This window comes from Cibotium barometz, chromosome 15 (genome assembly GCF_041138505.1).
Source record: "Cibotium barometz isolate CiBa-2024 chromosome 15, ASM4113850v1, whole genome shotgun sequence".
In the NCBI taxonomy this organism is placed as follows: Eukaryota; Viridiplantae; Streptophyta; class Polypodiopsida; order Cyatheales; family Cibotiaceae; genus Cibotium; species Cibotium barometz.
In genome coordinates, this window is record NC_141060.1 from 38,872,521 (window position 1) to 38,896,276 (window position 23,756).

Here is a 23,756-nt window from a genome sequence, read left to right on the forward strand (position 1 = left end):
TTCACATGTGCACGTAACAAGAAAGATCTCCATGATCCACGATCCTGCACGTCCATACCATTAATCTCCAAATATGAAAATGAACATTCTCACCAATGCGGAGAAAACCTTTATTTCATGGAAATATAGGTAAATTTTTGGTATTTTTTGAAGAGGTTTTACCACTGAAAGATTCCATTAATATCACCTTTTGGGGCCCGTCCACACTGATCAACTATGTCCGCCGCCCACAGCATGCATTGTACAAGCCTTTTGCAGGCCACAGCGTTTGCTCTCACAGCCTGCCTCTCACGCGATGAGGTTTCCTGTTGTCTCGCTTGCCCAATTGGCCTTCTTCTCAGCTACCATCGTAGTTTTTGTGATCTGGCAGCATGTTCTCGCCCCAAAGCTCGCTACAAATTCTCATTACGAAGGTATGGAGTTTTCTTTCTTTAAGTCTTCCAGCTCAATTTTGTGTTAGATTAATTATAAGTATAGTTCATGATAATCTGTAATGATAGCTTTGCTCGAATCATTGAAGCCCCATTGACACGATGAAAAAAGAAAAAGTAATTAAGGTGTTTTTTCGTAATCATGTCGATTGGAAAACACTTGATCAAGCATGTCCTCATCAGCAATCAGGCATGAAAAACATTTGATTCTGCATCAGGATAACACTTGATTGGGCATGGAGAACACTTGATTTTATTATTTTGGAAGGACTTTGGGTTGTGGGACAGCAAAGGAGTTGTATAGTTACCCTTTTAGTGTGGTCGTAGGTGGAGATGTCATCAAATGTTGCACCGAGAGGGACCGAGATTGTGTATTTTGTTTGATGTTCGAGTATCTTCTACTTTGTTTCGGGTTTTCTGAGTGTACGACTTGGATCAAGGACATTGTGGAGTGGTGTGTTCCTTAGGATGCTCAGGAGCATCGGCAATTCATAACATTGGTTCTTTTCAACAGTTGAAGCAATTGACATCAGCTTTACTGATATCGATGGCACAATGGATCCAACCCTTCGAAGTTATGCATGATGTTAGTACCCATGCAGTAGTTAGGTGCAGTTTTGGAGCAGGAAGGGTATCCAATCGCTTACTCAGAGCAAGAAATTGAATGGCCAAGAATTGAATTATGACAAAGCTCTTGGCGGTGATCCGTGCTCTTAAGACATGGAAGCATATTTTGTACAGTGTGGAGTTTAATCAAGGCTTTCAATAGCTCTTCAGTAGCGTAAGTCTTGCGGAAAACTAGCAGCACTCGTAGCTCTTCAGTAGTGTAGTCATTGCAGAAAACTCGTAGCACTAAAGGCGTTAATTTTTCCAAGGTAGTGTCCGAGCGCAACATCCCTCCCAAATTCTTCTCACTTTCTTGCTCCAAAGAAATTGATGGGCAAAACGGCGTGCAAGAACCCTAGTGTCACACATATTTTTTTTTTTTCATGGCAGGATTATGAGGAGAAGATTAACTTACCACCAAGTCTTTGTCTTTCTCAATTGAAGGTTGTTTATGTCGATGCTCTCCGAAATGTATTTTGGTTGAGCGGAGGAGCTGCCACTAGCTGGTTCATCACTTGATGGTTCCTTATTTATTTTGACCCCCCTCCTCCTACACCCGACTATATAAAGGCTTATTGCAAGAGATCGGGGTAATCCCACAGTAAAGTCTATGGAAATACTTTCCCATTAACCACTTGGGATATCCAAAGGATGTAACAATCCTCCAGCCTTAAGGCATTTGGCCTTATTCACTTGACACCGAGGACACTTTATAACATAGTCCATAGTTCTGGACATATGCCTTCATCTTCGGCCAGCAAAACATGCGTTTTACCAAATCATATGATCGTTGTACCGTGGGAGGCCTTGTCTCCCAAAAGTTGGCTATACTGGCGATTGTTGGGGGCCCCACGTGGTTCAAGGTTTAGCCAACAACGGAGTATCATGACATTCAATGAGGATCCTCTTCTTCAACTCCAGCACATCCGGTACACAAACCTTAACATTTTAGAATAGGAATCCATTCTGAATAAGGAATTGATGCCTAACCCTCTATCAAGATTTGGATTCTTTGAGCTATGGTCATCATCAATGGAGCTCCCTTCCTGGACCTACTGTTAATACCGACCAAAATATTTGTTGGTCTCGCATAGTCGCCTTAAAGAATTATATAAGTCCCAATCTCTCTGAAATTGAACTGGTTCACCCACCAATCCTACTCCAAGGCATTAACCATCCGATTCTGACTCCCTTTTCTATGCTTAATTTCAAAATTAAAATCTTCCATAAGTTCAACCTGAAAGAGTGCACAGAGCGGAAGCAAAGGAGCACTAGAGTGTGCTGAATAGAGAGTGCAAGAGAGAGAGAGAGAGATATGGAGCAACTATGCTGAATATAATGAAGCAAAACAGTCCCAAGCAAGAGACACAAGTAGTCTCATAATTGAGGGAGCAAAATATGTACAAGGCTCAATGAAAAGTGAGAGGCCAGCCCCACCTATTTATAGGTGGGGAGAGCTGGCCAACTGGAGCTGAATAAGCTGGCCGATTGGAGCAGAGTAGCTGGCCGACTGGTGAAATACCAAACAGGCTCGAAAAAATCCCAGAAAAATATGGAAAACAGGGGTGGCTAGCCCACAATCAAGGGCCATGCAAAAGGGACCAAAAGGACACCAGAAATGGGCAGAAACTGGGGATGAATGTGCTAACACCCCCTCTCAGCACCAGATGCTGAACAAACTCCGAGAAGCCGAAGATGAGGAGCCATGAAGCTTGAGAAACCGGCTTAGTGAACAAATCTACAGCATTCTCCGCTGAAGAACAATACTTCAAACGCAAATCTCCAGCAAGAACCCGTTCACGAACATAGTGATACAGTATACTGTATCTCAATGTGTTTCGTACGAGCATGAGACACAGGGTTATTGGCGATGGTGATGCAACTATGATTGTCACACCAAAGACGAGTAGATACGGCAGGAGGACAGCCAAGCTCCTCCAATAATCTCCGCAACCAAATCGCCTCACATGCAGCATAACAAACCGCACGGTACTCCGCCTCTGTAGAGGAAAGCACCACAGTAGGCTGCTTTTTACTACTCCATGAAGTGGCCCTAGACCCGAGCGTAAAAACACAACCAGTGGTCGAATGCCGAGTATCTAGATCTCCAGCCCAATCTGAATCAGACCATCCAACAAGAGTGCATCCTTGGCCATAGAAGATGCCAAAGTCTAGAGTGCCACGCAAGCACCGAAGAACTCTGAGAGCACACCGCTAATGCTAGTGACGGGGTTTGGATGAGAAAGAAAATAAACTGATTGCGAAACATATCTCCAATCGGGAGTAGGTCAACCAAACCAAACAACCGACGAGAACCCGATACTATCCCTGATCAATCCCTGGAGAAGCATCAAGTAGAGAAAGCTTCTCACTAATATCCATAGGAGAAGATACTGGTTTGCATCGAGTCATCTGAAATCTGTCGAGAATCTCTTGTGTGTACTTCTGCTGAGAGAAGAAAATGCCCTTTGAGGTCTCCCAAATCTCAAAGCCGAGAAAATAATGCTGAAGGCCAAGATCCGTCATCTCAAACTCTGTCGCCAAAGCATCCATGACAGAACGGATCCTCACAGAATAAGAATCTATAAAGATGAGGTCATCAACATAGACCACACTGATAACAATCAACCCCGTCTCAAGGAGGATATAGAGGTTCGAATCTGCATGAGAACGGCGTAGGCCGAGCTTTTGAAAGAACTCATCAATCCGCTGGTACCAAGCCCGCGGAGCCTGCTTTAGACCATATAAAGCCTTCTTCAGCCGGTACACCTGATCTTGTTTGCCTGGAACAACAAATCTCGGCGGCTAATCAACATAAACCTCCTGTGTAAGCTCTCCATTCAGGAAAGCCGACTTGACGTCCATCTGGAAAACGGGCTATCTATGATGACCTGCAAGAGCAAGAACGGTGCGAATGGTAGTCATCCGGGCTGTCGGAGTGAAGGTCTCATCGAAGTCGACTCCAGGGCGCTGAGCATAACCCTTGGCAACCAACCTCGCCTTGTGCTTGTCCAAGCTGCCATGAGCTCGGAACTTCAATTTGAAGATCCAACGCACACCAATCACCTTACGCTGCAGTGGCCTAGGCACCAAAATCCAAGTGCCATTCCGTTCAATAGCATCCAGCTCTGCCTGCATAGCACGACGCCAAGGCTCATGTGAAAGAGCCTCGTCCACAAAAGTGGGATCAGAAGGACCATTAATGATAAGAGGACATAAGAGCATAATTAACAAACATGTTGTCCTCATGAATTTGTTTCCCTGTAACTCTGGAAGAACGCCGGAGAGAACTAGGCGGAGGAGCAGAAGGAAGCTCACGTAACCCAGAATCACGAACTGTCTGATAATACCATCCAGGCACAGATCTGCTCGAACTCACTGGAGGAGGAGCAGAGTCATCATCATCTGATTGAGAATCCACAGCTGGAGGCGTAACAGAAACAACGGGAGGAGAAGGAGGAGGAGGAGGAGGAGGAGGAGACGGAGGTGGAGGAAGAAGAAGCTCACCACCCCCCTCTGAAGATGTAGGAGTCTCGTCGAACACCACATCACGGCTCACAACAACTTTGCCGGCCTGAGGATCATAAAGACGATATGCCTTGGACACAGTGCTGTATCCGAGAAAAGTCATGCGCTAAGACTTCAAGTCCAACTTGGAGCGATGCTCCTTAGGCACATGAATATACGCCGAACACCCAAATATTTGGAAATGCACAACGGAGGGCTTCTCACCATGGAAAGCGTCATATGGAGTTTTATCGGGAAGAGCAGCAATAGGAGACCTGTTCTGAATGTAGACAGCAGTGGAAGCCGCCTCAGCCCAGAAACATCGAGGTAATAAAGAATGCTCAAGCATAGCACGGGCCATCTCCATAATGGTCCTATTCTTCCTCTTTGCAACTCCATTCTGTGATGGAGTATATGCTGTAGTAAGCTGTCTCCGAATGCCATGGGTTTTGCAATATTGCTGAAACTCCTGGGATGTAAACTCATCCCCTCCGTCGGTCCTGAGAGCCTTGACCGAATGACCGGTCTCTTTTTCCATCTCAACTCTCCAATCACAGAAGTGCTGAAAAGCCTCATCCTTGGTCTTCAGAAAGAAAACCCAAGTATATTTGGAAAAATCATCCACCATCACGAGCATGTACAACGCCTTACTCAAAGACGTGGTACTCATAGGACCACATAAGTCTGCATGAATGAGAGCAAGTGATGTCGAAGATCTATGTGTTGCCTCCTTCGGAAAGGCGGCTCGGTGTTGCTTCCCCTGTAAACAAGAGGAACAAGCAGAAGATGGAGCCTTGATGGTCAGTAAACCCTCAACCAACCCATCCTTCGAAGCGCATAGTAGAAGCTGATAGCTCAAATGGCCAAACCAAGCATGCCAAAGAGCAGAAGAAGCACCAGAAGAAAGCAGAGCGGTCAATTTGTACAGACCACTATCTTGGACTCCCTGAGCCAAGATGCTACCGGTCGCCTTATCACGAATGGTAATCTCATAACGAGAAAAGATCACCTTTGCACCCTGAGCTGTAAGAGCACTCACTGACAAAAGGTTAAAAGCCAAATCTGGAATATACAGAATGTCAGAGAAGTACTGTAATATGCAGCGAAAGTCTTTGTATTGGAAGATCTTGTCACACAAATGCTGACACCGTCTTCTGTATCTTGAGTTTCGTGAGTTTAGCAATCCACTTTAATACTTCAAACTTTAAAGAGATATGAGAGAGAGATATGAGAACTGTACACTAGATTGGGTCCCAAATTACCCCCACTGAAGGGCCCCCTATCCCGTTAGCGAGGTAGTATTTGCTTTATTACTTTAGAGAGAATGATTGTGGACTGTAGATAAGCCAAACACAAGATCTCGGAGGATTGGAAGCCTGGCTGAACTGTACACGGCTGTAGAAACACCTCAATGAACTGATCTCGAGCCTATGCACTCTTCCCAAGGGCTCGAGGAAGGGCTGCACACCTGAGGCTGGAAAGGACTGCGGTGGACTGTTCTAAGCTATGTAACTATGCTGTAAATGCTTATGAATGATATGTTACCTTCACCAGATGACTGCTGCATGTATGGATGATGCATAGAAGGATGTAGACTGCTGTAGGACTGAAAACGCAGACCTGGACTGCTGTAGGACTGAAAACGTAGAGCTGTAGTGAACTGTACACAGGCTGGCTGTGTTATATGCAGAAAACGCAGATGTGTTTGCTGATTTGGGGCATGTGGAAGTACTGAATGGCTGCGCCCGATGGCTGTAGGGACTGCTGAACTGCTGCGTTGGAGAACCAGGGTTGGCTGAAGCAAAACGCAAGTACTCCAAGGCCTAGATGAGACTATGGCTACAGGTGGGGATGCTCCTAGGGCTGAGGATATGAGGCGCCTGGATTCTGAGGGCTGAATGCTCTTCTAAGCACTGAGCAAGCCTATTTATACTAGTTAGGGGTTGGTCAAGTTGGCTGGTCATAACTTTAATAAACTTTATGTTTATAAATAACATTAAAATTTTAAATAAAAACCATAAAATATGGGAAAAATACCAGATAAATCCTAGTAAATTCCCTAAGGCTTCTGGGATGTTCTAAATGATGCACAGGCATATGAATGCATATTATGCAGGATGCAGAGTGCTTTCTGATGCATACCCTAAGGCTTCTAGTGACTCTACATGCATGAATGATTCTCTCCAAGTGGGTTAAGGGACTTGATTGACTGAGTGATCCGCTAAGGCTGAGGAATGACCTACGTAGCTTGTGCCTGACTTATCCTGGACTAAGGATGTACAATGGGGTCACGACGTACGACAAATATCATCCTACTGGGTTCTAATAATATACAAATGTTGCACTGCTGATGATGAGCCAGTTTGTCACCATGCACTAAGTGCAGAGTGCATGTGACATTCCCACCTGCTTAGCTTGGCGGCAGGTTCATGGCTTGCAAGTAGTCCGCCAACAACTGGGGGTACTCCTGGAAGAACTCCTCGTCTAGCCATACGACTTCGTGGGTACCTCGATCTCAGAATTTTGTATAGAACTGATGTATCCGTTGACCGGAACCATGCTTCCAACGATGAAGAAGGATCTGCTCAAGCTCAATAACTTCTGCTTCGTCTACCACATCTGGCTGCTGTTCATCTGAAACATCAAACACTTCTGGACCAACATATGGTTTTAGCCAAGAAACATGGAAAACATCATGCATTGTCGAACCGGTAGGCAACTTTAACTTCATGGAGACATCACTTAACTTCTTAACTATTGGAAAAGGGCCAAAACTACGGAATGAAAGTTTGGGACAACGTTTGCCCACTTGTTTCAATCTCTGTTTCATGATACGCAGATAGACCCAATCCCTTTCCTTGAAGTGGACATCTCGTCTAGACTTATTTGCCTGTTTGCTATATGCTTCCTGAGATTTGGTCAAGTGGTCCTTGACTGACTCAATGATCTCGGAAAATGCTTCCGTGGTTTTATTAGCCTCTAAAGATGGAGACACCATTCTCGTCAAAAGAGAAGAAAAATGGTGACCAAAGGCTGCTTCATATGGAGTCTGTCCGACACTGGCTGAATGAGTGTCGTTCAAGATAGCTTGGACCAATGGAAGATAATGTTCCCATTAGGACTGCTGGTCATGGCAGTATGACTTGAGAACATCAAAGGCCAACTGGTTATAAATTTGTGTTTGGCCATGTGTCTGCGGATGGAATGCACTAGACACCTGCAACTTAGTTCTGAAGTTTTCAAATAATGCCCTCCAGAAATGCGAGGTAAACTTGGAATCTCTATCTGATGTTATGGTGCTAGGCAAACCACAAACTGGATACCAATGCTTGAGAAATAGACGGGCTACGTCCTCGACTGTGGCCGTATGCTTGCATGGGATGAGCATGCAGAATTTACTAAAGTGATCCACAATGGTAAAACACTGAGTGTTACGGGATCTGGTGGATGCTGGTAGAGGCCCTACAAAGTCTATAGATATGTTGATGAAAGGTCCGTCGGGGATAGGCAAAGGTTGAAGTAAACCTGCCTTCTTTGTATGGGGAACCTTGACTTTTTGACAAATCTTACAGGCTTGTACATGTGCATAGACATCACGCCTCATCTTTGGCCAATAAAAGGACCGTTCTAATTTCTCGAGGGTACTGTCGATACCCCTATGTCCTCCAACTAAGGAGTCATGGGCATCGTGGAGAAGAGCGGAACGCTTTTCCCTTGAGTAACACAGAGACGGTTCTTGTAGAACAACCAACCGTTCTTTGTACTGAATAGTGGCTAGGCTCAGAATTGAGGGCCAAACTATACTGAGTACCAGGTCTTTCATACTATCTAAGTCCTTCCCCGTGATTTTGAGAATGGTAGATTCTTGGACTGCCTGGATGCTGGCCTTTCGACTAAGAGTATCTGCTACTGGGTTATGCTTACCAGGGATGTATTCAATCATACCTCCAAACTGTTGGAAGATTTGACTCCACCTGGCCAGTCGATCACTCCACTGGGCACTTGGCATAGTCTGAAGCCACTTAAGTGCTTGGTGGTCTGTTTTCACTGTGAAAGCCTGTCCATAAAGAGAAGGCTTCCAATGTTTGAGCGCTGTGATCACACCCAAAAGCTCTTTGTCATATACCGAATAATTCTTTTCGGCGACATCCAACTTTCTACTGTAATATGCCACGGGTCTATTGTCTTGCTTAAGGACTGCACCTATGGCTACATTGCTGGCATCGGTGATGACCTCGAAAAGTCCGTCCCATGATGCTAACTTTAATACAGGTGCTTCTGAGGCAGCTTTCTGGAGTGCACGGAATGCATCAAGCGCCTTGCCTGAAACTGAGACTTTTTGCTTGCGAGTCTTCACCCCCTTGAGCAAGTCGGTAAGAGGTGCTGCAAGGTTGGAAAATTGATGGACATGGGTACTATAGGCCCGACAAAGACCTACGAATGAGCGGATTTCTTGGGCAGTCTTAGGAATGTCCCAATCTAAGATCTCATGAACCTTTGATGGATCCAGTCTTATCCCATCGGAACCGATGATGTAGCCCAAATACTGAACTTCCTTAACACCAAAGACAGACTTTTTGGCGTTTATGTAGAGCTGATTATCTCGCAAAAGTTGCAAGACTTTCTCCACATCTTTCTCATGTTGCTCCGCAGTGGCTGAGACGACTAGTATGTCATCAAGGAATATGAAAACACACTTCCCAATGTGGACTGCGAAAATCCTAGACATCATCTTATTGAAGGTTGCGGATGCATTTGTAAGCCCAAAAGGCATGACTATGAACTCGTAGTAGTGACCACGCTCTGTCCGAAAAGCTGTTTTTGGAATGTCAGCTTCAAAAATGCGGACCTGATGGTAACCACTCTTGAGGTCGATCTTAGTGAAAAACTTAGCACTGTCTAAACACTCCAAAATGTACTCTATCCTTGGCATAGGAAACTTATTCTTGATAGTGACTTTGTTTAATGCCCTATAGTCTACACAAAGGCGTGCAGACTTGTCCTTCTTTTGGACAAATAGGATAGGTGCAGCAAATGGGGAGGAAGAAGGCCGAATGAATCCGGCCGGAGAAGCTCAGATAACTGCTTTTCTAACTCGCCCTCTAAAGTCTTGGAACGATGATAGGGAAACCTCCTAGGAGGATCTGAACGAGGGACCAAATCAATGTGATGGTCCTCAGGGCGAGAGGGTGGGAGACTGGGCGGGAGATCGTCCCTAAGCATAATGTCCTGTTGTTTGGATAGGAGGTCTGCTAATTGAGAGATTGAAGATGTAATGGATGCTACTAATTAGGGAGGGGCTCTTTGAGCACGAACATAAAGGAGTGCTCCTTCTGCTCCCTTGCGGATAGCTTGTCTGGCCTAGAGATGCGAAATCAATGGGATGCCAAGAATGCTTCTATCCCCACGAATCATGACAGGCTCAGGAAAACCTTTACAAATAGTAAAAGTGTCTAGCCCCCAATCGGGAATAGGCTCATACTGACGGAACCACCGAATTCCTAAGATCATGTCACACCCCAACAGAGGTGAGACGATGAAATCTTGTTGAAATGAGGCCTTTTGAACTTCAAAGGCAAATTGCTGTGCCTTCTGGGAAATGTGGGTGCGAAGACCAGGTGTAAACCCGTCCACATCCAGATGATATGGGACTAATGTGCAGTTCAATTTATTAGCCAATTGGGGAGAGATGGCGTCTTCAGAACTACCCATATCGAAAAGGACTACAAACTGTCGGCCCTAGGCAGAGCCATAAGCTCGGATAAGGCTCTTCTGAGCAGCATTGCTCTCACCCTCCTACTTAGCATTAAATACCAGGGATGGCATAGGATGCATAGAAGGTAAAAGTTGACCTGCATTTGAGGTAGTAGGCGGGGCTGGAGGAGCTGGGGAGGCTATGGCAATTGTGGCAGAAGGAGCTTTGGCGGTTTGTGCCGCTTGCCATTTGTGGCAATCCTTCTTACCATGCCCTATAATATGACAGAAAAAACATCTATTTTCTGACTGGTACTTCCTTTTCTCCTCTGGAGGAAGATAACCTCCAGTAATGCCAACTTTAGCCTTTTCATCAGGGGTTTTCTTAGGTTTAGATTCCTTATCTTTCTTACCCCCTGAACTGGAGCTATTACTGCCGTCCTTCTTAGCATCTTTAGAAGAAGCGTTACCTTTCCCTGTTTGTGTAGCTGATTGCTGCTGTTGGGGTTTGGTACTGGACAGAGATGACAGCTTGGGCTTGCCCCCGTTCAGCTTCATTTCTTCATTCTGAGCGAGAGTCAGAGCCCGGTCATATGTACTTGGTTCAAAGTTACGAACTGTGAACCGAATGTTAGAGTCCAATCCACGAATGAATTGCTCCATCTTAGCCTGCGCAGATAGCCCTAATTGCTGTGCTAAAGTAATAACCTTTCCAGAAAACTGAAGCACTGGGGATCCGTTCTGTCTGAGTCCATAGAACTCATCTTTCAGAGCGGTCATGTACTGGGGCGGGAGAAATCTGGTCTTCAGGTCATGGACAAAGATGTCCCAGTCAAAGGCTGTGACACCTGTGGCGTGGTCTGTAGGAATACTAGACCAATGCTGCCACCAAGTGACTGCTTCACCAGTGAGATGGGGAGCCGCTTAGTGGACTTTATCTTGGGGGTCTGTGATCCTAGCTAATGGAAAATGAGCATTAAACTGATGAATAAATTGATTAACTGATGAATGATCACACTTACCATCATACTTACTGAAGTTTGGTTGACTGCGAATGATAGTGGTTGATGCTGCTGTGGACTGCTGGCTGGTGACACGTATGACTGGGGAGACTGAGGAGAGCTGCTGATACCTCAAGTGTATGGCCTCCTTTTCCCGTTGGTGCTGGAGTAACATACGTTCTCGATCAAGCTCACGTTGGTGTTCCCGAGCGGCGAGTTCAGCCTGACGCCGGTCTTCGTCGATCCTGCGTTGGGCTTCCTCATAGTCCCGTCTTTCTGCTTTTTCTTCTTTTCTTCAGGCCTCATCCTCTCTCCTTTGTTGTTCCATCTGAAAGAAGAGGGAGATGTAGTCGGATGCTGTTGGAGGCGGAGGAGGACGTGCTGCTACTGCCTCCACCAAGAGTTGGAGACGCTCCATGAGTAGCTGGTTCTGAGCTCTAAGAAGAGCTATGGTGTCTGCTGTAGGCGGAAGAACATGGTCTCCTTCGCGGGAGACGTCTTCCGGCTGATGAGTACTCTCTTCTGTAGACATGATGCTGAAGTTGGTGGTCGTGCCGGAACACAATCTAACCATCCAAGGATGCCCCCACGCTAGGATACGGTGTGTGTGGACAATCTGAATCTGATACCAATGTAATATGCAGCGGAAGTCTGTGTATTGGAAGATCCTGTTACACAAATGCTCACACCGTCTTCTGTATCCTGAGTTTCGTGAGTTTAGCAATCCACTTTAATACTTCAAACTTATATGAGAATTGTACACCAGATTGGGTCCGAAATTACCCACTGAAGGGCCCCCTATCCCGTTACCGAGATAGTATTTGCTTTATTACTTTAGAGAGAATGACTGTGGACTGTAGATAAGCCAAACGCAAGATCTCGGAGGATCGGAAGCCTGGCTGAACTGTACATGGCTGTAGAAACACCTCAATGAACTGATCTTGAGCCTATGCACTCTTCCCAAGGGCACGAGGAAGGGCTGCACACTTGAGGCTGAGAAAGGATTGCGGTGGACTGTTCTAAGCTATGTAACTATGCTGTAAATGCTTATGAATGATATGTTACCTTCACCAGATGACTGTTGCATAGAAAGATGTAGACTGCTGTAGGACTGAAAACGCAGACCTGGACTGCTGTAGGACTGAAAACGCAGAGCTGTAGTGAACTGTACACAGGCTAGCTGTGTAATATGCAGAAAATGCAGATGTGTTTGCTGATTTGGGGCCTGTGGAAGTACTGAATGGCTGCGCCTGATGGCTGTAGGGACTGCTGAACTGCTGCGTTGGAGAACCAGGGTTGGCTGAAGCAAAACGCAAGTACTCCAAGGGCTGGATGAGACTATGGCTGCAGGCGGGGATGCTCCTAGGGCTGAGGATATGAGGCGCCTGGATTCTGAGGGCTGAATGCTCTTCTAAGGACTGACCAAGCCTATTTATACTAGTTAGGGGTTGGTCAAGTTGGCTGGTCATAACTTTAATAAACTTTATGTTTATAAATGACATTAAAATTTTAAATAAAAACCATAAAATATGGGAAAAATACCAAATAAATCCTAGTAAATTTCCTAAGGCTTTTGGGATGTTCTAAATGATGCACAGGCATATGAATGCATATTATGCAGGATGCAGAGTGCTTTCTGATGCATACCCTAAGGCTTCTACTGACTCTACATGCATGAATGATTCTCTCCAAGTGGGTTAAGGGACTTGATTGACTGAGTGACCCGCTAAGGCTGAGGAATGACCTACGTAGCTCATGCCTGACTTATCCTGGACTAAGGATGTACAATGGGGTCACGACGTACGACAAATATCATCCTATTGGGTTCTAATAATGTACAAATGTTGCACTGCTGATGATGAGCCAGTTTGTCACCATGCACTAAGTGCAGAGTGCATGTGACAAGTACCTCTTGTCTTCGGAAGAGCGGAAGATGGGGATGGTGCCATGACCATGTACTGGCACGGAAGAAGAATCACACAAAGTGATCTCGCCTGACCTGGCAATGAAGTCCTCGAACCAATCTCGATGGGGTGTCATGTGAGCAGTAGCACTGCTATCCACAATCCACGCCCGTGATTGAGAAGTCACAAAAGCAAGTATATGACGAGTACCTGCTAATAGAAGAATGCCATCATCCTTCTTGGTGTGAGACACCGCTGTAGAGGAAGAGTTCTTTGCTGCTTCATCACGCTTCTTCTTGTGACATTGGGGTGATTTATGACCTTTCTTGCCACAGTGATGACATTCAATGTCCTTGTTCTTAGAAGATTTGCTTTTGTCTTTATCCTTGTCGAAATCCTTGGAGTTCTTGTTAGAACCCCCTTTCCCGTTCTTTTGTTGATTCTTCCCTTTATCTCGCGTTGCCAAAGCTCCATCAGGGCCACCAGAGGTGCCAGTCCGCTCCTCAAAGCGAGACTCAATCTGCATAACGGAGGGGAGAACTTCCTCCCAAGTAGCTGGAACAGGATGAGAAGAAGAAACAAGAGACTGAAAATATGCATCAAACCTCTCTGGAAGCTTGGAGAGAAGCCGAATAGCCATGTCCTCTGTAGAGATGTCCTTGCCACAAACAGCAAGCTCGTCCCGGAGATCTTTCATCTTTGAGATGAAAGCAGATAAAGATGGAAAGGTAGAAACTGATAAGTTCATAAGTTGCTTTTCCAACGCCAAAATCCGACCCGGAGACTTAATCTCGTAGAGATTTGCAAAAGCCTTCCAAACTTCATGTGCAACATTGGCTGTACGCACATGAGAGAGAACAGAATCTTGACAGCTCAACATCAGAAAGGAGAAAACGCGACGATCATTCGCCTGCCAAATATCAGTATGTGCCTGAGTCACACCACCGGAAGCAAGGGTGGGAGGGGTGGCATTGGCCTGTGTAACAAGCCAATCCCAAAGATCCACGCCATGCAAGGCTGATTTCACCTTCACCTTCCACAGGTGTAGTTGAAACCATCCAACTTTGCAAACTGAGAGAACATATGAAGAGAAGTCGGAGCAGCCATCACAAAAGCTTGGGCTCAATCTTAGAAATATGCACAATCTCAGAAGAAGAAGTGTCCGGTGCCACCAAAGCCCGAACCACCACAATCCACCTCTGCACTAGGGAATGACCACCGGAGAGGAAAACGCAGCAAAAGAAGGGCTGCTGTTCTGAAAAAACAGGCCGCCTATATCCAAACTCCACGTGGAATGAAACGCTGATCAGAAAATTACCTTATGGCTGCAAGCGGTGAAGCCAATCTGAAGAGGAAGTGATCAGAAGATGCTGTCCAGAAAACGCAGCAACAAAGAGGGTGCAAATCTGAGAAAAAACGCAGAGGAGAGGGTGCTGTAAAGAGGGCTGAATCTGGGGCAGCAGAGGAGTCACTGAACCGGGAGTGATGATACCATGAATGAGTGCACAGAGCGGAAGCAAAGGAGCACTAGAGTGTGCTGAATAGAGAGTGCAAGAGAGAGATATGGAGCAACTATGCTGAATATACTGCAGCAAAACAGTCCCAAGCAAGAGACACAAGTAGTCTCATAAGTGAGGGAGCAAAATATGTTCAAGACTAAAAAGTGAGAGGCCCGCCCCTCCTATTTATAGGTGGGGAGAGCTGGCCGATTGAAGCTGAATAAGCTGGCCGACTGGAGCAGAGTAGCTGGCCGACTGGTAAAATACCAAACGGGCTGGGAAAAATCCGAGAAAAATATGGAAAATAGGGGTGGCAGGCCCACAATCAAGGGCCATGCAAAAGGGACCAAAAGGACACCAGAAATGGGCAGAAACTGGGGATGAATGTGCTAACACAACCCACCTTGCCTTCCTTCCTCTCAACTGAGGTTGGTCACATACATACTGTAAAGATTCATGGTTGGTTACGACTACAAATCAGGGGAGCCATACAAATATTGTCTCCAAATCTTTAAAGCATGAATCACATCAAAAAGCTTTTTCTCCTGAGTAGGGTATCTCATCTATGCATCAGAGAGCTTCTTGCTCTCAAAAGCTACAGGTCTACCCTTTGGAACAAAGCTACCCCTATCGCGTAATCACTAGCATCAATCTCAACCATGAATGGTTTGCAAGGGTTTGGTAGGTTCTAAGCAAGGTGAATCCTCCCACCTTCAGCTTAAGGTTTCTAAAAGCCTCATCCAGTTTTTCATTCCATTCAATAGGACTAATGAACTTTCGTTCACGTCCTCGGAGGAGATTTGTCAATGGGAAGGTTAACTTAGAATAGTATCATGTTGACTTCTGAAGAAAGACGGTGAACACTGTGAGGCGGAAACAAGGAAACAAACACAAGGCCTCTATAGCCTTCCAGCACAAACTTTGAATACAACAACAAAATGGAGGCACCAGAGACGATATCACACACGTCTCACCACATCTCTCTCTTATCCCACACAAATTCAAGCCAGAATATACACAAGCACCCTTCAATTCAAACCCTTAGATTCCCTTTCTTTCTCAATTCACTCAGGTCACCACGACTGGCTATTCTTTACTTGGTTGCCCACACACCCCTTGCTCACAACACCTACACTAAGAACCATTTCCCTGCTCTCTTATCACCATACGCACACACCAGAGGCCCCTTTGCCCAGTCAGCTGCCTCCGCTTCGACTCCTCCTTCGTTGCTCTCCCCAGCTAGTCGCCGCTTTCTCCTCTACAGTTGGTGAGGGCCCCTTGCTTCTGTGCCGTCGACACCATCATTCGCTCCTCTCTGCTGTCGACAAGTCCCTTCACTCTCCGCACTGACAGTCGCCAGCTCCCTCTCTTTGTCCGCTGCAGCTGGTGCCACCTCCTGCGCACACACAGAGGCCGCCCACCTTTACAGTCGCCAACCACAGTCGATGTAGGCGAGTGCGTTAGCCGCCCAAGCAATCTACACCTATCCTTTGTCACCAACCACGTCCAAGACAAGCAAGGCAACCCCTTGAATCGGCAGCAGCACACCTCCCAGGCGACGTTGACACCTTCGCTTCAAGAGGACTTCGACACCAGCATCCCCTAGCCAGTCATCCACAGTACCAAGTGGCTCCTTAGCTTTGCCCGCTCACATAGTCTCTTCCAAACATCACCAGCCAGAGGCGGCTTCCATCTTCAGCACCTGCGGCTCCGCTCCAGCCACTCTCACCCGAGAGCCTTTTTGCACAAGGCGGCCACCTCGCCTTCCCGTCTCTGTTCTCTCCAAAAAATCCCTTGGTCTCTCCAGGCGGCAACTCTCCGTAAGCTCTCTTCGCCAACCTTCTTGAAGGTCGTGTTGGCAGCAAAGCAAGCGGCCAGCTGGCTCTTTTTTCACTTGCCACTTGGTGGTGTTTATATATATATATATATTTTATAAGGTGGTTCCCATGCCACACTGCAGTACCTATCTAGGCCTCTATCATTATCTTTTGTAACATTGGAATCCACACATACACTACGTCTCATCACCATGGCTATCATGCCCAAACCCCCTGCGATGTGGAGACATACGGCCATTCCAAAAATCTGCCAGTACATCCAAACTCAAGCACAAAGAGCAAACTATATTTAGCTGGCGTCCCTTGTAGATTTCAGTATTTACAGTCTAGATTTGGCTCTCTCCACGTAAACCAGCATATGTACATCTATCTCCACCAGAGGCTCATCAAAGCCCCAATCATTGACATCCTCATGCTCTTTCACCTCTTGTTTGTACACATCCAAGACACCCTCTTGGCAAATAGAAAGCTCATACAAATAAAACTTCAAGTCTCAAGCACCTACTCCAAAGAAAAATGCATGTACTAACTCACTGCAAGCCATTCAGTCTGTACATTTGCCAGGGCATTTAGGGCAAAGTTTTATTGCAAACCATGCATCCCATATGTACACGGACTCAAAACACCTTTACAGAATTTTGCCTGACATACTTTGCCCAACCCCCAGCCTGCGGAATCATTCATGATCAGTAGCAAAAAGCATTTCAAGACCTAAATCCATATGCAAAGACTGCCCTTCATTGGAAATCACATCTTCTAACACTGCATCCTGTACAATCACCGTCAAACGTGCATAATACTTCTTTAGCCTGTATCCATTACCCTGGAAGCATGCAAAGTCCCATCTAAATCTGCCAATTGATAGGTACCATTTGCAAATCCTTGCATCACCAAGAAAGGTCCTTCCCACTTAACTTGAAACTTCTTATGAAAGGAATTATCCAGCCTGCTATTATAACGTAATACCAAGTCATCCTTCATAATTCCTTTGCTTTTAATTTTCTTGTTGATCTTCTCCAACGTCCTTGTCTGCATATCTTCATAATGCTTCAAAGCATTATCCCTGTTCAGCTGTGCTTCTTGTAAATATAACAGCCGCTCTTTAAGGGCACTTTAGGCCCTTCCAAAAGCTTTTCCAACATTTTAACAGCTGGTATCTCCACCTCACTAGGCAATAAAGCTTCTTTCCCATAAACAAGATGAAATGGAGTGAAACCAGTACCAGTTTTAATTGCTGTCCTGTATGCCCACAAGGCAGCAGGCAACTCCAGATCCCAATTCTTGCCTTGTCGCTCTGTCACCTTAGATAAAATCTTAATCAATTCACCATTGAAACGCTCATTCAAGCCATTACACTGTGGATAGTAAGGTGTGGTAAAACTGCGACTGATCTTCATCTTTGTACACAAATAGTCCATAAGCTCTGCTCTGAAACCTGGACCCTGATCAGAAAGCAATTCCAATGGCACACCAAACTTACAACAAATATCCTGATATACAAACGTTGCCACTTCCTTAGCAGTAATTTGTTTCACTGCCTTTGCTTCCGCCCATCTAGAAAGGTAGTCAACACTGCAGTCAAGATGTAGCACTTCCCTCGGCTAGTAATAGGCAATGGTCCCGCAGCATCAATTCCCCATTTTTCAAAAACATCATAAGCAAGAATTGTCTTCCTTATTTCAGGCCTTAATATCCGTCTACTATGAGCTTGGCATTGTTTGCATGACCTGCACGAGTGATTAACATCCTTATGTACACTTGGCCATACATAACCTTCCTGCAATACTTTATGCAAAGTAATCTTTGAGGCAAAATGTCCACCGCATGCTCCTTCATGGTTTTCCTTAAGAATTTTGTAGATTTCTTTCTTCCAAGGGACCCGTCGCATTATCAAGTCAATTCCCTTCAAATACAAAGCATCACCAACCATCACATACCTTATAGCTTTCCTGATGAAACCATATTTTTTTGATTTTTCAATACCACTAGGAATTATTCTTGTTAACAAAAACTCCTCAACATCCTGTAAATTCTTCGTGCCACAATAGAATGGTGCATGAGCTTTAAGAACAAAAACTTCACCAATCATTCCCTGGGCTGCTTCATGAGCCTCCTCATTATGGCCTCGATCCACATGCTTAAGACTCCAAGCTTCAAATCCCTTCAACAAACCTTTAATCTTGAAACACATCTCTTTGAGTGACACATTCTTTGACTTCCAAACTCCCAACACCTATTTTACCACAAGCAATGCATCTCCTCGACGAATGCGAATCCTGTGTACACCATGCTTCAAACATATTTGCAATCCAACTTCCAAAGTCAGATACTCCGCTTCATTGTTGCTATGTGCATCCACCTTAACACCCTTCTTAAAAACAAGGCAACCCTGTGGATCATAAAGCACCAAACCTCCTGAGGCTGCATCATGGCTTTTCCTGTAGGAACCATCAAAATATAATAAGTGTGCATTCACCAACTCAACCACATTCTCAACTGGCTTCTTGATGGTCTCCTCCTTTATAAGAAGAGGACTCTCCTTATATGTCAATAGATCAGCTAAGGTAGCCCTGGTACTCTCTTCCACCAAGAATGAGAAAGTAAACTCCTGCAACTCAATCACCCACTTCATCATAGCCTTGGATAAATTTGTGCCATTTATCAACTGAGGCAAAAAAGTGTAGCTCGTCAAAAACAGAAAGGGGTGAGGCAACAAGTAGTGGCGGAACCGCCTACATGCATACATCACACTAACCATAACAAGTTCCACCTCTGATAACAACCTTTCTCTAGCAAGTTTTACCCTGCTGGCACAGTAGACTGGTTGCATATAATGTGATTCTTTCCCCTTCCGTAACAACATAGCTCCAAGTGCATCTTCACCTACCGAAGGGTTGACATAAAATACCTGTTCCGAGTTAGGCGCCTGCATTGTAGGAATAGCACCCAACACCTCTTTCACTTTTTGGAAAACTACCTCACATTCCTCCGACCAATGTAAAGGATCATGCTTTGCTGCTTGCTGCAAAGGATATAACAACTGTGAAGATAGAGAGATGAATCATGCTTTGCTGCTTGCTGCAGTGTTTGTTAATTATGCTCTTATGTCTACTATAATTAATGGTCCTTCTGATCCCACTTCTGTAGACGAGGCTCTTTCACATGAGCCTTGGCGTCGTGCTATGCAGGCAGAGCTGGATGCTATCGAACGGAATGGCACTTGGATTTTGGTGCCTCGGCCATTGCAGCGTAAGGTGATTGGTGTGCGTTGGATCTTCAAATCAAAGTTCTGAGCTGATGGCAGCTTGGACAAGCACAAGGCGAGGTTGGTTGCCAAGGGTTATGCTCAGCACCCTGGAGTCGACTTCGATGAGACCTTCGCTCCGACGGCCCGGATGACTACCATTCGCACCGTTCTTGCACTTGCAGGACATCATAGATGGCCCGTTTTCCAGATGGACGTCAAGTCAGCTTTCCTGAATGGAGAGCTTACACAGGAGGTTTATATTGATCACCCGCCAGGATTTGTTGTTCCGGGCATACAGGATCATGTGTACCGGCTGAAGAAGGCTTTATATGGTGTAAAGCAGGCTCCGCGGGCTTGGTACCGGCAGATTGATGAGTTCTTTCAGAAGCTCGGCCTGTGCCGTTCTCACGCGGATTCGAACCTTTATATCCTCCTTGAGAGGGGGTTGATTGTTATCATTGTGGTCTATGTTGATGACCTCATCTTTACAGGTTCTTATTCTGTGCGGATCCGTTCTGTTATGGATGCTTTGGAGACAAAGTTTGAGATGACGGATCTTGGCCTCTTGCATTATTTTCTTGGCTTTAAGATTTGGCAGATCTTGAAAGGCATTTTCTTCTCTCAGCAGAAGTACACTCGGGAGATTCTCGACAAATTTCAGGGTGCAAACCAGTATCTTCTCCTATGGATATTGGTGAGAAGCTTTCTTCACTTGATGCTTCTCCAAGGACTGATCAGGGACAATATCGGGTTCTTGTCGGTTGTTTGGTATGGTTGACCTACTTGCGATTGGACATATGCTTCGTAGTCAGTTTATTGAGTTCCTTCTCATCCAAACCCCGTCAGCAGCATTGGCGGTGTGCTCTCAGAGTTCTTCGGTACTCGCGTGGCACTCTGGATTTTGGCATCTTCTATGGCCAAGGACGCACTCTTGTTGGATGGTCTGACTCAGACTGGGCTGGAGATCCAGATACACGGCGTTCGACCACTGGTTGTGTTTTTTGACTTGGGTTTGGAGCCATTTCTTGGAGCAGTAAAAAGTTGCCTATTGTGGCGCTTTCCTCTACCGAGGCGGAGTACCGTGCAGTTTGTTATGCTGCATGTAAGGCGATATGGTTGCGGAGATTATTGGAGGAGCTCCGCTGTCGTCCTACCGGATCTACTCTTCTTTGGTGTAACAATCAGAGTTGCATCGCCATCGCCAAGAACCCTGTGTTTCATGCTCGTACGAAACACATTGAGATTCAGTATCACTATGTTCGTGAACGGGTTCTTGCTAGAGATTTGCGTTTGGAGTATTGTCCTTCCGCGGAGAATGCTGCAGATTTGTTCACCAAGCCGGTTTCTCAGGCTTCCTTGGCTCCTAATCTTCGGATTCTCGGAGTTTGTTCAGCATCTGGTGCTGAGAGGGGGTGTTAGCACATTCATCCCCAGATTCTGCTCTTTTATGGTGCCCATTTGGTCCCTTTTGCATGGCCCTTACTTGTGGGCTGGCCTACACTCTCCCTCTCTTTGACTCGCTCTACTTTGTATATTGTTGATTGCTTCCGTCTGTGCATACAGCACATAAATTCTTCATTTGTTAAGGGTCCCTTTGTGTGGAACTGCTTAGCGCGGGTGTGAAGCCTTCATGCTTTAGCTGTGTATGGAGACAAGAAGTTATGCATGCTACCATCTGATGCATAACAAAAGACTAGATTTGTTTTGAATTTGTTAATGGCACTTCGGTACAAAATGCTCATCACTAGAAGGAACATTGCAGTCTAAATCTCAACCAAGTGAGAGGGTTGGACTTATCATGTCATCCATTCACTTTTTGGGCACTCATGGAAGTTTTGCCCCCTTTGCATCACATTTTCCATAAGTGGAAGCACTTCTTGGCTAGGTTGTGTGGCATCTGAAAACCAGGTCAGGTCAATCAGAGCCAATAGTACTTGTGATTAATTTGATAAGACTAGAAAGTTTTGAACCCGCTAGTATGGCAGAATGCAGCATGCCACCTCTTTTTCATCTTTTACCTGCAAAGATTTATGAACAGCATTTTTTTTTTCTGAAGATTTTTGGGCAAACAGGAAATAATCATTCATTCGTGAACTGTTTGCTGGATTTTCCTTTAGCTCATTGGTTGGCTCTTGATTGTTATAATGTGTCTATGGTTTGAGTTCACAAGTATGCAAATTGAAAGTTATAGCTACTATTGAGTTTCTTGATACGATTTTTTTTAAATTTGCTTTAATTTTGCTCAAGGTATTTGACAAGTTTCTGCAAATTGGGTCTGTATTAAAGACAGAGTTATGTTATGTGCAGTACTGGAAGTAAAACCTGAGTCAACAACTGAAGACATCGAGTATGCATACACAAAGCTAACTACTTTGAGGTAAAATCACGAAATACACATTCTTTTCTCACGTTGTCATGAGTAGACTCTTCTGTTGGTTCAAGTGTCAAAAGAGATAAAAGAGCTGGGTGCTGTGGCATTCAGACAATGCAATTGTAGAAGTTTCCAAGAAATATTGTGATAATGTTGAAGTATTCTTCCTTCTTCTCTCTTTCAGGACTTCAGAAAGTGGACAAAATGGGGGTATCAAATCAGATAGTTTACAGGCAAGTTCATAAAGTTGCACATTTTGGTCAAAGAGAAGTTTATTCTCTGCAAGCATAGGCTTCTTTGAAATTTTTACGAAGTTAGGGACTTTGACATAGGCAAGTGGATGACTTAATGTGGATAGACTGTTATGAGTATTGCACGTGATGTTCCATTACCAGATGTGTCACTTGGGATATCAGTTCTTTCACAACCCCCCCCCCCCCCCCCCCCCAAAAAAAAAAAAAAGAAAAAAGAAAAAGAAAAGAAAAGAAAAGAAAAGAAAAAGCAAAAACAAAGCTTAGGCCCAAGTTCCTTCCGTAGGTGCTTTTTAAGCTGCCCATAGGCGATGCCGCCAAGGAAGCACCTTGTGGGGTTTTGAACCTAGGACCTCGTGTTCCTAGACAAACACCTTTACCACTTGAGCTATCACCTCATTGGGGGGTATCAGTTCTTATTATATTTTTATTTTGTAGCAAGCTGTAATTGCTGGAGATGTAACGCTTAGCCTTCATCCACTTCAACCTATAGCTTAGTGTTATAAAAAACTTGCATCTTCTTTAGGGTGCTGATGACATGGGTGGAAAGTGGAAATGTCATATGGCACATAGTCTATGCTATGCTTGGAGTTGATAATTTGAAACTTTGTGAGTAGACTTTCATGGAGTCAAGATTGCACTTTATTTTGTGAATCTTGTGGGAAATAACTTGAACTTTTCATTGGTTTATCTTTATGTGGTACTAGCAGACATGCATTTGTTTTTTGAAGTCTTTGTCCAACTTGCAGCCAGCTGGTTTATGCCTTTTTTCAAGAAGTTCATTCCCTTGGAATACCAACATGACTTGAAGAAGCGTGAGCCTGCTGGCACTTCCCCTGTTGCGCATCTGCCGGCACCGCCCTCCCTCTATCCCTCCATCGCCTTCGCCAGCACATCCGTACCCCCACGCTTCCCCCTTCCTTCGCGCTGCTGTTGCCCACCTGTGCCAGTCCCCGCCTTCCCCTCCCGCTTCGCCTCCCTCCTTTGCCTCAGCCCCCACGATTGCTCTGCCTCTGTCCCTTCCTCTCCGCTGCCCTCCATTGCCCACCTGCACAGCCTACCGACTGTGCTCCGCCCCCAGTCCTTGCCACTGCACCTCCTTGCCCCTCCTTTTCCTCTTTCTTCTCCTTCCGGGCGCCATCCAGTTCCCCCCTTCTGTTCTCCACTTTTCGCTTCCCCTTCCGTCCCCATCTCCCAATCCTCTTCCTTGTCTCCCTGATTAAGTGTTGTCAGCTTTCGGGTAGTTTTCTTTTTAGGCAAGTTTCGGCATCTTCTGGTCTTTGAACCTCCTGGAGGACTCCATGGCAGCCGCTCTGTCATCCCCGACCAAGGCCGCTGTCCCTTGCCTTTCTTTCTCTGAAGTAGACCTTGAGCTCCTTGCTTCGACAACCGCATCTTTGGAGGCCT

At 45.5% G+C, this 23,756-nt stretch overlaps 1 protein-coding gene across 1 annotated transcript in view; it reads left to right on the forward strand.

The window, feature by feature from the left end:
• Positions 1-224: 224 nt before the first annotated feature.
• Positions 225-23,756, forward strand: part of LOC147631280 (DNAJ heat shock N-terminal domain-containing protein) — a 93,156-nt gene continuing 69,624 nt past the window's right edge. The window contains exons 1-3 of the mRNA XM_086809631.1: positions 225-413; positions 22,035-22,104; positions 22,283-22,331. Of these exons, the coding sequence (XP_086665757.1) occupies positions 296-413; positions 22,035-22,104; positions 22,283-22,331 (237 nt within the window). The 5' untranslated portion in view covers positions 225-295. The remainder of the gene's footprint in view (positions 414-22,034; positions 22,105-22,282; positions 22,332-23,756) is intronic.